Source organism: Protopterus annectens, chromosome 6.part0, assembly GCF_019279795.1.
Source record: "Protopterus annectens isolate FY-2018-M chromosome 6.part0, PAN1.0, whole genome shotgun sequence".
NCBI lineage: Eukaryota > Metazoa > Chordata > Ceratodontiformes > Protopteridae > Protopterus > Protopterus annectens.
Genome location: NC_056737.1, coordinates 1,512,486,868 through 1,512,502,265, shown reverse-complemented (window position 1 = coordinate 1,512,502,265; position 15,398 = coordinate 1,512,486,868). Strand labels below are relative to the sequence as shown.

Here is a 15,398-nt window from a genome sequence, read left to right as displayed (position 1 = left end):
GCTTGGTAAAAGGCCGACTCGGTTCCGAGGGCTCGGAATGGAACCCATCAGTGATGAATGGAAAGAAGATTAACAACATCAGAATCAATATTTTCTTCACAGTCAGAAAACTGGGCTTGTGAATGTAAAAGAGAAGCAGCCCCATCTCTTGTCATAATCAGAATCATCATATCCTATTTCCTCAGGAATTTCATTACAGGGGATGCTCATCTGTAATGGCTTCCGGCACCAGAATTCATATCCTGTAATGCATGCCTTGCAAAGGTAAGGAAACGTCTGAGCTACTGATTTCCCTCCTTGGGCCTAATCAATCAGCAGTTGTTCATCAACAACCAAGGTACAATGAGGGAGAACCTATTGCCCTGTCCATAATCATTGCACAGCAAGTGCATAGAAGAGAAAGTCAGTAATGAGTGACTGGTAGCAGGCGGAATATAAGGGTCCGAGAAGAAAGGAGAATCATATGAAAAAAAAAAAAAAGTAAATGGCATACAAGCAGGCGGTAGTACCACAAACAGCAAAGATAATGGAAGTTCTCTTTTTTTCTCTCTGAAGAAACCAGAAGTTTCAAACATATGCTTTTACTATTTACATAAAAGTCTGAAAAAGAAAACTACACAAAAACGTGACAAGAACAGAACCACTACCAATTTAAAAAAGACTGCATTAAAAAAACAACAATTACTTTTAATTACAGTTTAGTAGTAGTAATAGCACCATTTAGTTAACAGAAATCCTAAGACATGCACTGGGAGGTTTCCAATTATCCAAAATGCATCTTTTGTCTGCCACAGCTACTAAGGTAATTTTTATGTGCAGATCTTTAGAAAACTGTTGCAGCATATCTACAATAAACAATTCATGTATGTAAGGTATATTGAAGATTTAGCATCATACTTAACACAAGTATGATTAAACAGCACCTTCCCCACCCCTGGAACAGACTTCACATGGTTAGATGCATCATCTTCCTTAAAATGGGACATGGACAATTGGATGGGTATTTACAAATTCACCACTGGCTTAACTTGACTAGGCAGTGGTGAATTTGAAGAGGTACAATACTAGGTGTGATTACTGGCAAGCCATAAATGGTGGCAACACTCAATTGCCTTGCATTTCTTATGATTCCTACGGGAATTCTTTTTTTAAAGCAAATCACAATTTGGGGGGGGCATGACCAGCTATGAGATAAGCTGACATATGTACGATTACAATACCAACATCTGGAATCTGATTTAATTTTCCATAACTTTGAGGGGAAAGGACAGAGTTCTATATGTTATACTGAATAAGATGCACTGTGCATTGACACAAGCATCACAACTTTGTAGTGCACAAGCCAAGATTATTCTCAGAAAAAGGGGGAAAAAAAGACAAGCCTGTTAAGCATCAAACTTTCTGTCATTAAAACAGTGCTTAAAAAGCTTCTGTTAAGCACCCCTAGTAACTAAGACCAGGTCTCTCATTACAGAGTAACCGCAAATGACAAGGTGGGTAAAGGACAGCAGCAGAAAAATGCAACTTTAAAAGCATTTAGATAATTTTACTCTGTCCAAAAGTATGAATAAAAAATGTGGCAGAACAATATGTCTAACAATTTTAAAGCTGTTTTACCTTCTGTTGCTGTATAATGTGCACTGATTTCAAAAATAAACTGTTTCTGTATAAAAAGCAATCTTATTGTTCTTTGAACAAGTTATGTATAGAAAAAGACATTAAATTTTTTTTTCACTAGCATTCAAGACATGGCTGCTGCTTTGTCTTGGAGGGCAGCACAGTGTTTCACAAATAATTATGCCAGCAACATTCTCAGAAAAGTTCAGAATCTGCGTTTTACAGGCTTTTATATACAAACAGCAGCCATAGCCAAAACATCTAGTATATGGGGACATAACTTCTGGAAATGCTCTTTGGTTAAGAGGTTAAATACTGTGTTCCGATTAACAGACTTTTTTTTTTTTCATTTTAAAAAAAGATGACTTTTTTGTCCTCTGATGAACACTGATATTTAAAATTATGCATTGTGAAACTTGATAACTCCCAAATAAATACTCATTAAAGGACACTATACAGAAACACTACTATACCACTCATAAAAGTGGGTTTTCACTTACTGCTAGACATGCAAAAACAATAGAAACTTACGTGGATTGCCAAAACAGGCAAGTCTATGTAATTTAGCAATTCGTAATAGTATTTCACTGCCATACAGGACGAAAAAAATACCATCAGCTTCTTCTTTCGATTCTTTTTCAAGAAGGTGAACAGCAAGAGGAATCTCTTTTCAGAAGGACATACCACATAACCCTAAAAGTCATAAAAGGAATACATTTAATTCTCTTTGATAAAGTTGGACAAAAAAATAAATAAAAAAAATATACAACACCTAGAACAAATTTCAAACATACTTAGGAAGTAAAAGAAAATGAAAACCCTGATAAAAAGATAAATATTAAGATCACTAAAAATAAGGTCATAAACCACAAGATTCATTGAGTATGAACACTCAGAAAACTTATTATGATGCTTGACGATAAACCATTTTTTTATCAAACTAGGCCACCTAAAAAAAAAATAAAACCTAAATATTTATCCTGTGATGTTTAAAAGTTTTGGGGCAGAGGATTAAGCACAATTAAAAGCTTCTTACAGTCTGCCAATTTACTGCATTATTTTAATTGTGCTCCCTGAAATGACGACAGGATTATGTGAAGACTAACAGAACTCAAAACCTTGAAGGCCATATGATATTGTACAAATAACTGCCTCTTCTACAAATGCCTTACTGTCCCTTGAGTCTAAAATATTACTTGGGTAGCCGACTCCACCTGTGAAATTTTACTATTCAGGTATACTTTTTAAACGCATTTATCATTTCAAAGTACCATAACCTTAGTTCTTGCTAAGGAAACATAGCCACTGAGCAAACACACACAAATTATATTAGAATGGATATCCCTCTCTGTCACAAGCGGTAAAAGCATAACAAAACTGTTATTGATAGCAAAACTGACTTGTACAGACCAACTAAACAGCAATATACAGTTTCAACACAACTTGCAAATTAAAAAAATAATTAGAAAACGTATTTAAATTCAAAATAAAGTTAAAGGTGCTTTAAAGAAAATAAACTTGCAGGAGCACCAAGCATGCTGAAAAAGTGCAGGTTAGTATTTTAATTTGTTAAACATTTAGACTACACCAGGAAACAGAAGTGCTGTGCAAGGCACTCACAATAAAAGCAAACCTTCAGAAGTGAGAGTCTTAAAGCAGCAGAATAAAAAAAAAAAAACTTCTTTGCATTTGTCACTCACTTATCTTTTTTCCTTCGAGCACTGCAATGGTTCTCTTGGGTAGAGAAATTACAGCTGTGTAAGAACTTACCATAAAAGTGAATATCCTACTGATCACTGCCAAAGCATTCCAAACTGTTGGGGGGGGGGGGGTTATCTTTCCAAATAACAGTGATATCAAGCCAGGGTACCAAAGCCAAAACCTTCCACAGAGCCATACATCTGATGTATGATCTAAGCCCATGGGCGCAAGGACACAAGCAGACATATGAGCATAAATCCTCAGAATATCTCCACGCCAGTAGGCCAGATGAGGGCTGGAAGACAAATTAAGCTGGTTAGCCTTGAGTAGAGAGGCAGAAAGACTTGATGCCCCCTAGGTCCATGAGGAGAAAAGGGAGAAGAATCAAAAAAGCAGGAGAAGCTGGGGATGGAGGGATACTGCACGTTGGTGAGCAGGACCTCTATTGTTATGGCAAATTATTGTACAGCTGTACTGTGTTCTTCTCTAGATCACGGTTGTGCGATTCCCACAGCTTAAACGCATTACAGCCAGGTGGCACTTGTAGGTACTATTGCAGTTACATCCTTCTGAAGCCTCTAGATATCAAATGTAGCTTGTTCATACTGGCATTAATTCCATAACCATGCTACATGCAAAGTTATTAAAACATTTCATCTTAAAACTTACACAGTGGCAACCATGGTCTGACTTTTGACCTCTGTGTAGTACAGATAAAGAAATATTACTGCTCATATAATCTTTATGTTGTTATAAATTTCATTCATTTCTAAATATCTCATCAACCAAGCAGCAGAGACAGAAAGAATAGTTGTGCAAGAACTTACCATAATGATAGATGTCCTTCCCTTCTCTGTTGTAGTATTCTTTACCTGAGGGAGTTGCCTGCCAAGGTGACCCAACATCGGCCAGTATATCAAATTCTTACTACCATAGGGTGCACAGTAAAGTCTGATGTAGGCTGCTATCAGGCATAGGCCATAAGAGAGACATGCACATGCACCATCCTCAGAACGGAACCCCCAGGTGGAGAGACAGTCCAAGGGAAAGAGGATTAATGCATCCAAGAACAGAAGGAAGTGAGGGAGGAGGGTGGGACAGAATACTGCAACAGAGAAGAGGAGGACATCTATTTTTTATGGCAAGTTATTACACAACTAATTCATGTCATTATATTCATCCGTTGCAGTGTTCTTTACATGAGAGAGAATACCAAAGTTCATGCAGGAAGGGAGGTGAAGGTGGCAGAAGAATTTTCCAGGAAACCATGAAGAATGGTCCTGGCAAACCCTGCCCTGGATCTGGAAATAGAATCCAGCTTGTAATGTTTGGTGAAGGTGTGGACATATGTCCAAGCAGCTTCTTCGAGAATGGAGTTAGTGTCCAGCCCTTTGAGAAAGGTCCCTGAGGAAGACACTGCCCTAGTAGAGTGAGCTTTGACTGTGCCAGGAAGGGCTTTACCATGGTGGGCATAGCAGAGTGAGATGGATGTGGAGATCCAGTTGGAGATGGTCTGTTTGGACACAGGCAATCCCAGAACCCTGGGGGGGAATGACACAAACAGTTGGTCTGATTTTCTAAAAGGTTTAGTCTTATGCAGATAGAACCAGAGTTGTCTGGTGTACCTCAAGTGTGTGTAGGATCCTCTCAATATTGTTCTGGTGAGAGGGGAAAAAGGTAGGTAGATGAATGGCCTGGTTTAAGGACAATTCATTAACAACCTTTGCCATGAAGGAACGGTTAGTGCAAAGGAAAACCCTGTCTTTGTGGAAGCTCAAGAATGGAGAAGTCATTAGGGTTTGTACTTCTGAAACCCACCTGGCACAGGTAACAGCCACCAGTAGAACAGTTTTCCAGATACAGTGTTTTTTGGGAGCTAGATAAGGCTGGCTCGTTAGGTGCTTGATTCAGTTTCTCTAGCACAAGGAAAAGATCCGGGGGAGGCTACAGGTCTTCTGGGAGAAGATGCTTGATTCAGTTTCTCTAGCACAAAGAAAAGATTCGGGGGAGGCTACAGGTCTTCTGGGAGGTCTAATGTGAAGGACACCTTTAAGAAATTGTTTGGCCTCAAATCTGGAAGCTACAGGAGCAAAAAGAGGCAGACAAGCAGAGATAGTGGCCAAATGTGCTTTTACAGAGGAATAAGCTAAGCCTGTATTAAGCAATTCACACATATATGACAGAACCATAGGGGGATCCACAATATGCAGATCCAGGTTTTTAGCAAGATACTAAAGTGAAAATCTTTTCCATTTGGAAAGATAAGATTTTCTCTTATTGGGCTTCCTGGCCTCTTGCAGGACTTGAAGCACGTCCTCAGAATAAGGGTGCCGGAAAGGAATTAGGGCTCTATCACCCACAGGGTCAGTTGAAGAGTTTCCAGTTATGGGAGGATAATGGAGCCCTTGTTCTGTGCAAGTCAGTCCACTCTGTGAGATAACATGTGATGACTGCCCTTGGCTAGATGAAGGGGGAACCAGAGCTGTCTTGGCCAATAAGGAGTCACCAGCAAGATTTTTGGTTTGTCCTGTTGAATTTTCATCAGGACTTTCAGAATGAATGGTAGGGGAGGGAATGCCTGCAGAAATCTCCCCGGCGTCCACATTCCATGCCTGAGGATGTGGTTCTCCAGCACAAAATTTGAAAGTTGTTTGTTCAGAAGGGAGGCAAACAGGTCTATTTGTGGAATACCCCACTGGTGGACAATGTCCAAGAAGACATCCCTTTGAAGTATAAATCTGTGTGTCTGTGTTCTGGATCTGTTCAGTGTGTCTGCCACAGAGTGCTGATTGGAAGGGATGTATACCGCCTGAAGAGATAATTCCAGTAGGCAGGATAGAAGACAGGAAGTTTGACGAAGCTTTATATGAGATGATTTACGGCTTTGTTGCTAGGGGATAATCGAGGTGTGAATTGAATAGTTTAGCAAGTGATGTTAGTGAAATACGCAAGAATATGACCAGACCATATTTCTCAAAGAGTGCCTAGAGTTATGAACAACAGACGTGGAGAGAAGACTAGGGTGGTTTTGACCTATACGAATGATATAGGAAGGATTTGTGAAATTGTACATAAAAACTGGCCTATTCTCTTATCACATAAGATCAGTCAGGTAGTTGGTCCTTACTCCACTTTTTGCTTTAAAAATAGTCTTTCCCTTAAACGTCAGCTTTGTTATGGACCTATAAGGAAATAATCTTATGATTCTGGTAGGGAAATGGGAATGTTTCCCTGTGGATCTTGTATGACTTGTAGTCATATCTGGCGTGAAGACGTTTGTACATCCTAGTAATGGGTACAGGTTTATATCTAATTTTTATGCAGATTGTAATAGTAGTAATCTAATCTATTTGGCTCACTGCAATTACTGCACGTTTTTTTAGTAGGGAAAACCAATCGTGTGCTTAAAGAGCGCATTGTGGAGCATATTAGGTACATTAGAAATCGAGATCTTAGCAGTGCTTTATATAGGCATATCACAGACTTTAGTGACCATGATTTCAGCTCTTAGTGTTACAGGTGGTTGGCAAGAACCCTAGAGGTGGTGATATTTTATTTATTTTACTTTATTTTTATTTTATATTTGTTAACCGGGAAAGTCCAACTGGACACAGGTCCATTTTCAGCAAAGGCCAGGGGAGAAAAGCTCCAAGCAAACAATACAATTCCATAGAAAATTACAAGAGAGTCTAAGGAAACATAATAATAATGTACATAAAGGATACATATAAGGAATACACTGGAGTGCGGATGGCTCCAAGCACAAATATAGGTACAAAAATAGTATCTCATAAGAGAACATGTTGTATATTTGAAAAACAGTTAGCAGATTTTAGGCAGAAAGCCAATTGTATAAAGGAGAGAACCATTTTTTTTTTAGATAGCAACCATTTGATACTAAGCAGATTTCTAGCAACAGGGCATAGGGAGCAGCCATTTGATCCCTAGCAGAATCCTAGCACCAGTGCAGTGATATGGCCTAGCCTGGGGAGCAACATGTGCAATGCCAGTTAGATATGTAGTGGGTTTTGAGAAGTTTTTTTTTTTAATTAGGAAGTAGTGGTGGTAGAAGTTAAGTGGCTTGGTAGTGAGATTGTTAACTGATACTGTGAATAAAGTAGAGGTAGCTGAAGTTAGATGGATCACTACCCTGCAGACACATAGGGCTCCTGGTTTGAATGTGAATGTACCTTTAAAACCCTTGTTGAAAGCATGTACAACTATGGCATTGATTGATTTATTAATTACTTAATTGTTGATTTTTGGTTTGACTTGTTTGAGAGTACATATAGAAGAAGTACTTAATTGTTGATTTTTGGTTTGACTTGTTTGAGAGTACATATAGGAGAAGTTTATGTGTTTAATTATGTCTGAAGTAGTTAGTTTTAATAGCACGGAAGCACTTGCATTCAATAAATACTTTTGTTTTACTGGCTGTGTTTGAATGGTGTATATTTTATTTTACTAATCTCTGAAAAAATGTAGGGGCTCTCCTGATCCTTCGAGGGGGGGGGGGGGGCACCATCATTTTTTCTGGTTTGGAATCTGCATCCCAGAAAAATATGGTCTTGGGATGGGGCGAGTGTAGATTTTTTTGAACTTCATGGTGAATCCCAGATGATGAAAAATGGCTATGGCTGAGTAGAGGAGGTTGTTCAGTTCCTCAGGAGGTTGTTCAGTTCCTCCAGAGAGTTGGCTTGAATCAGAAGGTTGTCTAGGTAGGAGAAGATCTGAATGCCTTGGAGTCGGTAGAAGGCAACCCACTGGCACTAGGCATTTTGTGAAGACTCTTGGGGCAGTGGAAAGTCCAAAAGGCAAGGCAGAGAATTGAAAATGCCAGGAGCCCACAGAAAGGTGCAAGAATTATCTGTAACTGGGGTGAATGGGGATATGGTAATAAACATCCTTGATGTCTATGGATGCTAAGAAGGCCAGAGGAAGGATAAGGGTGGAAACTAACTGGAGAGTTAGCATTTTGAAGGGCGGCACTTTCAGAAAGTTGTTGAGATAGGAGAGGTCTAGGATGGGTACTCAAGGGCCTTCATTCCTGGGAACCAGGAAGATATGTGAATAGAAGCATTTTCCCTTCTGAGAAGGGGACATGGGCTGGAATGTGCCCTTTTCTAGCAGGTTTTACAGGACTACGGGGAAAAAAGTTTTTTTTTTTTTTTTAGGTTGAGGGATACCTCTGAAGGGAGGTACTGTGTGCCACACCATAAAGTACCCATGTTTTATGATGCTGAGGACCCAAGAGTCTTGAACAATGGATTCCCAAGCTGGAAGGGGTAAGGTAAGGCACTGGGAGAGGGAAGGTGAGCCAAGGCTGTGTGAACAGTCAGGAGGAAGAGCCTGTTCTATCATGAAAGTGCTGCTTAGCCAACTGGGGAGCGGAGGAAGAGGAGGAAAACTGATGTGTTTTCCTGGTCCCCTTGGAGGGTTTGGATTGGGGGTCTGGGATTGCCTGCATACAAAGACCTGTTTTCCAGGGCAATTCCTGCGAAATTCAGACACAGGAGAGACCAATATATGTTTAAGGTCTTTCAGCTCCTTGCTCTTTTCCAGCAGGGACTTGAACAGTTCGGCAGAAGGTTTGCCAAAGAAAGTGGTGTTGTCCAGGGGAGCTTCCATAAGTTTCGCCTTTATATTCTCAGGGAGGTTTGAAGCCTCACCAGGTGAACCTTCTTAATGCAGAGGAAGAAGTTGCAGCTTGAAGTGGACTCTACTGCATCGTAGCTGCATATGATCAAATGTCTGGCTACACGTGAGGATGCAACAATAAGGGAGGATGCCAGGGCTTTGTTCTCAGAGTCTGGCATGTCAAGCACTACCTTAGACAGTTATGACATAAGTTCCATAGTGTACTTAGTTAAGTGGGTCTGGTAATTCAGGCCTCTGAAGGCTAAGGTAGCTGATGTATAAATTTTCTTACCCAGCCTCTCCAATTGCCTACTATTCTTGTCTGAGGGGAGGAGGGATGTAGAAGGAAGTGACCTTGAAGCCTTATCAGAGGCTACTGAAATCACAGAGGGGACTGCTACAGGGGCCTTGAAAAGGAAATTACAATCCTGAGGCACTTTGTAATAACCGTCTGGCTTTTTAGGGGCTGGAGGTTGAGAGTCAGGATGAGAAGATGTGGAAGCAAAAGGATCCAAAAAAGCTGGGATAACTGGAGGAATGGCAGGAGAACCTAGGGGTCTTCACCTGAAGAAGGTTGTAACATCGCTTTTGGACCTCAGACATTTGTGAGCTGTCCCATTTAAAATGATCTCATCTTTCAGATGGTCTCACCAAAGAATATCTCTTCCATAGGGGATTCTGTCCCATTTGAATCTTCCTCTGGGGAAGCGTAGCTGCCAATGAATTACTTCTGAAGTGGCTTGTGCCCTGGCCCATTATTGTGGCAAAGAGGGTCAGGCAACAGGGGAAGCTGGCTGGCCTGAGGGAGGCCTCAGAGCGATGAAGTCCTTGAAAAGGCCTTCTGTAAAATTCTGCCACTCCTGAGGGGCAGAAATGGGAGAGGAATGTTTAGTTTTATGTTTCTTTCTTCTTTAAAAACAGACAGTTGAATGTACCACCATGAAGAGAGCACAGATTTCATATAAAAACTTTAATGCAACAACGTCAATAAAATAGGCAAGTAGGACAAGCGCTTTCAGCCTTAGCCTTAGCCTTCTTCAGATCCTGTTTTCTGGACCTAAAACTGAATGTTTAAAAACTTGGAGAGACCAATTATGTTCTTTTGAAAACCACTGCTTCACTTCCTTATGCAGTAGTTTGTCACTCAAAGGACCACTCCTTCAGTAAAAGACTTAGATATACTGGCCGATGTCGGGTCACCTTGGCAGGCAACTCCCTCATGTAAAGAATACTGCAACAGATGAATAGGAGGACATCTTTTTAGCCTCATATAAAAGGTCTCAGCTGGATGAAGAGAATGCTACTAACAGTACATGTGCAACTTGAGTGGTTGTTGAGATACTGCAAGTTGTTTACAAAATATTACTAATTTAATAGTTACCAATTTACTGTGACTTGTACAATCCAGTTTAAAATACAGAACCTAAAGAATACTACCATTATAAAAGCAGACTATGCTGAAATGTTTGCCATTTACACATCTTAAGTAACCCCTAGGGTTCCACAGATATGAACATTTTCTTGAAATGTGAGGACATAATTTGATTCTATAAGCTCCGTTCAATGGAAGCTACTATGCCAACTAACAGAGCTTCATTGGAGGGAATGAGTTAATTAAGATGAAAGAATGCTGTAGACAAATGTCCAGTAGACCAGAAAAGACTGACTTGGTGAAGGCAGTCCTGGATCTAAAAAAGCATCCACTAATGTTTTGTAAAGGTATGTAGAAGCTACTGCTCTGAACATGGCTTTGCTGTAGAGGCAAGAGGTTTGCTGTGTTGTGCTGAGGGTAGCAAAAGGCAATGGATTTTGAGATCCAGTTAGCAATAGTTTAAGAAAAGTACAGTTTTGTACCTACCATAAATGTAGATGTCCGATAGGAATGCATCTGCAGTCCTTACAAATGGGTTGTCCTGTCGTCAGGCAGCCCTTCGGTCGGCCGGATTCCAAAGTCTGGGTCTGGCCTCGGCTGGTGTCGCACTTCACCCGACGTCATAGCTGCAGTTCTTCGGGTATAAAGGCATCAGCAGACGCCATTTTCCTCAGTGTTTCTTGCCCCAGATGCCAGGTGCCCTCTTGGAAGGCTAAATTTGGATAAATGCCAATGATTCCAAATAGTAGAGAGCAAACACAAAAATAAGCATGTATGTACATATATACAAACAAATACACCATAATAGATTCCCCAGCTAGCTATAAGATGGGCAAATACCCTAGGAGCACCACAGAGGGGAAGGCGGGTGGGTAATCCTGACTGCAGATGCATTCCTATCGGACATCTACATTTATGGTAGGTACAAAACTGTACTATGTCCTTCAAGGATGCATCTGCAGTCCTTACAAATGGGTAGAATACCATAGCCAAACTGGGGGAGGAGGAAAAAATAAAGTTATGGTGTAGTTAGGATCCCTTGCAAAACAGCAGTGGCAAAACCTGCTCGGGATCTAGAGTATAAAGGTAAATTATAATGCTTGGCAAATGTATGCACGGAGCTCCAAGTAGCAGCCTCTAAAATGTCCTTGGTAGCCACTCCTCGTAAGAAGGCTGTGGTAGTGGCTGTAGCCCTTGTAGAGTGTGGCTGTAGCCCTTGTAGAGTGAGGCCTGATGTTCTCTGGAGTTTTCTTTCCATGGTAGGAGTAACAAAATCTAATGCAATTTCCTATCCACTTGGAGATTGTCTGTTTTGAAATTGCTTTTCCTTCCCTTCCTGTTGCATATGCTACCAATAGCTGGTCAGTTTTTCTATTGCCCTTGGTTCTGTCCAGGTAGTAGCGTAATTGTCTATGTACATCCAAGGTATGCAGCAGTCTTTCTCCCCTGTTCTGTGGGTTGGGGAAGAATGTAGGTAGGTGGATAGCCTGATTTAAAGAAACTCTGGAGACCACCTTAGGCATGAAGGAAGGATTTGTTCTCATGGACACTCTATCTTGATGGAAGATCAGGAAGGGTTGTACTGCCATTAATGCCTGAAGTTCAGATACCCTTCTTGCTGAAGTGATTGCCAGCAGGAAAGCAGTCTTCCATGATAAGTATTGTAATTCTGCTGTTGCTGCTGGTTCGAAAGGAGGAAGCGTCAATTTTTCTAGCACAAAGTTCAAGTCCCATGCTGGTAATGGTGACTTCCTAGGAGGCTTTACATTTTTAATTCCTCTCAGAAACTGTCTGAGCAGAGGATGTGAGAAGACAGGAGGATCCAAGTCGTATACTGCTGAAATAGCTGATGCATGAATCTTGATGGAGGAATAGGACAGGCCTGTGTGGAAGAGCTCTGCCAAGTATTCCAGGATGTTGGCCATGTTTACCAGTGACACATCTTCTCCTTTTGCAGTACTCCAAATGAGATATCTTTTCCATTTTGCTGAATAATTTTTTCTTGTTGAGGGTCTGCGAGCCTCAAGGATAATGTCTTTAACCCTTTGGGATAAATTTGGGTTAATTGGTCTTATGCAATGTTCCAGGCAGTCAGCTGCAGAGTTTTCAGGTTTGGATGCAGATTGTTGTAGTTGTTCTGTGTTAACAGCAAGGGAACCAGGGTAGTGGCCATATTTGTTCCCGAGACATGCTCCTCAGTAATGGGTACCAATGTTGCCTTGGCCAGTCTGGAGCTATCAGAATGATCCTTGGACGGTCCTCTTTGATCTTCAATAGCACCTTGTGCATCAAAGGAAGTGGTGGGAAAGCATATGCTGTCAGGTTTTTCCAACTGAAGGATAGGGAGTCCACCTTCCAAGCAAGTGGGTGGTACGTCCTTGTGCAGAATTTCTTTAGCTGATGATTGCGTGGGGATGCAAATAAGTCTATTTCTGGAAGCCCCCATTTTCTTGTAATGGTTGTGAAGATGTCCGGATGCAGCATCCATTCGTGGGCATCCGTGGTAGTCCTGCTTAATATGTCTGCTAGAATGTTTTCTTTTCCTGGTATAAAAATTGCTTTCAACTGAATGTTGTAGCTCAGGGCCAAATTCCAGAGGTTCAGTGCCATCCGGCAAAGAGGATACGAATGTGTGCCTCCCTGTTTGTTGATGTACCACATAACTGTGGTGTTGTCTGTCCTTATCATCAATTGACCTTGTTGGAGAAATGGTCTGAATGCCTGAATTGCCAGTTTTACTGCCAGCATTTCCTTTAGATTTATGTGTAGGTGCAGCTGGTCTTGAGTCCATAAGCCTTGTATGCACTTGTCCAGCATGTGGGCCCCCCAACCGAGGTCTGAGGCGTCCGTCGTGATGGTTTGGCTTGGTTGAGTACTGTGGAAGGGCAATCCTGGGTTTGATTGACAAGTCTGAGCCCACCATAGGAATTCTTGCTTCAGGCATGGAATAATTGGAATCTGGGTTTCTAAGCTGTGCTTGTGTTGAGACCATAAATTCCTTGGGTACCACTGTAGTTTTCTCATATGCAGTCTGGCATGAGGAACCAATATTATGCAGGATGCCATGAAGCCCAAGGCTTGCAGTACTTTTCTTGCTGTCAGATGGTTCTGCTTTGTTAATGCCAAGAAGTAGAGAGGTAGCTGCTCCTGTTTTTCTACTGTTAGGAATGCCATTTGCTTTGATGTGTCCAACTCTGCACCCAAAAAGGTTATTCTTTGGGATGGTATCAGCCTTGACTTTTTTATATTGACGGTGTATCCCAGGGCTTGTAGCAGGTAGATGACCCTTTGTAAGTCTTCTGCTAGTTTGTTTTTGTTGTCCGCTTGTATCAGGCAGTCGTCCAGGTAGGGGTAGATTTGGATTCCCTGAAGCCTGCAATGAGCAATTACTGATGCTAGGCATTTCGTGAACACTCTGGGCGCAGTAGATAAGCCAAAGGGCAATGCTGAGAATTGATAATGCTCTAATCCTGCAAGAAATCTGAGGTATCTTCTGCAATTTGGTCGTATGGGGACGTGCAGGTATGCCTCCTTGAGATCTAGAGTTACCAGCCAAGACTCCTTGCCCAGCATGGGAAGAAGCTGCTGTAGAGTCAGCATTTTGAATTTTGGAACAATGAGGAATGTGTTTAAAGCGGACAGGTCGAGAATAGGTCTCCATTTGCTCTCTTTTCTTGGTACCAGGAATAGTCTGGAGTAAAATCCCTTTCCTTGCTCCATAGATGGTACCTTTTCCACAGCTCTCATCTTTAATAATTGGGATATTTGTTTTAGAGCTTCTGCCTTTTGATTTGGAGGTAGGTTTGGCATTCCTCTCTTCGCTGGTAGAGTATGGAAGTGAAACCTGTAGCCTTGGTCTATTGTCTGTAAAATCCACTTGTCTCTTGTGATGTAATGCCAGTTTATTGAAAATAAGGCTAGCTTCCCGCCTAAGGGTGCTTCTAGTTGCTCCCTGGTAGGCGGTGCCAGAGCCAAGTCACTGTGATTGTCCTGTAGTTGTGGTGGTGGCTGTGTCCGTGGCTGTACTTCGCTGGTTGTTACTCTGCCACTGGCGTCCCCTGTAGGCACCCCTGGATTGGTTTCTGCCTCTTGAACGCCTATTCCTGCCCCTCTGAGCTCTGGATGAGTCTGGAAAGGACCAATTCTTGGAGGGCCAATTCCTGCTAAACCTTGGCGGTTGGACCTGTAAGAAATCTTTTACTGTTTGGACTGATTTTGCTTTCTCTTCCATCTTCTTCAGCACCTGTTGTGCAGGAGCGCCAAACAAATTGATCTTATCCATAGGAGCATCTAATAGTTTGGACTTGACATGGTCTGGTAAGGCCTGCTCTTTTAACCATGCATGCCTTCTGATAACTGTGCCAGTCATGGCTGATCTAAAGGAAGCCTCCAGTGCATCATAGCCGCATTTTAAGGAATGGTTACTGACTTGCTGAATGTTATGTACCATTTCCTGAACAGATTTTTTGTCTAATGATTCATCAGAGGACAGTTTTTTGGTTAACTGGTCTAGCATAAATTCTTGATACTGGATCATGTGAAATTGACAGTTCAAGGCCCTAGCTGAAAGGAAAGAGTAGCAGAAGTGTAAACTTTTTTGCCCCATCTCTCTAAGGATCTGGATTCCCTTTCTGAGGGGAGGGGGTTCTTAGCAGAAGTAGCTGCTACAGCCTTAGGTCCTTGGGAGATAGTCTCGGGATCTGCAAAAGGAGCCTTACACAAATGGTAATGAGTGTCCGGGACCCTGTAGTATATATCAGGCTTAGCAGGGGCCGGAGGTAGAGAATCAGGAGCAGTACAAGCATCATTAAATGCATCATTTACAACAGAAAGAACTGGAGGTATGGCTAAAGGCCTATGTTGTGGTAAATGCAGAAAGGTTCTAAGCCTTTTTCTGGAGTCTGAGAAATCCTGGCCCTGCCACTGAAATTGTTCCCTCATAGCATGCAAGGTTTCCCCAAAGGAAAATTCCTCAGGCGGAGAGGCAGAAGGGATGGACTCTTTAGCATCAGAGTCTTCATAAGGGGAGAAAGGAGCCTCTGGAGGGTCCGAATCATCTGAAACATCAGAG

At 41.7% G+C, this 15,398-nt stretch overlaps 1 protein-coding gene across 2 annotated transcripts in view; it reads right to left on the bottom strand.

Annotated features, from left to right (window-relative positions):
* Positions 1-15,398, bottom strand: part of DDX18 (DEAD-box helicase 18) — a 516,018-nt gene that overhangs the window by 233,330 nt on the left and 267,290 nt on the right. For both annotated transcript variants that reach the window (XM_044074977.1, XM_044074978.1), the window contains one exon: positions 2,149-2,310. In XM_044074977.1, coding sequence (XP_043930912.1) covers positions 2,149-2,310 — 162 coding nt within the window. The remainder of the gene's footprint in view (positions 1-2,148; positions 2,311-15,398) is intronic.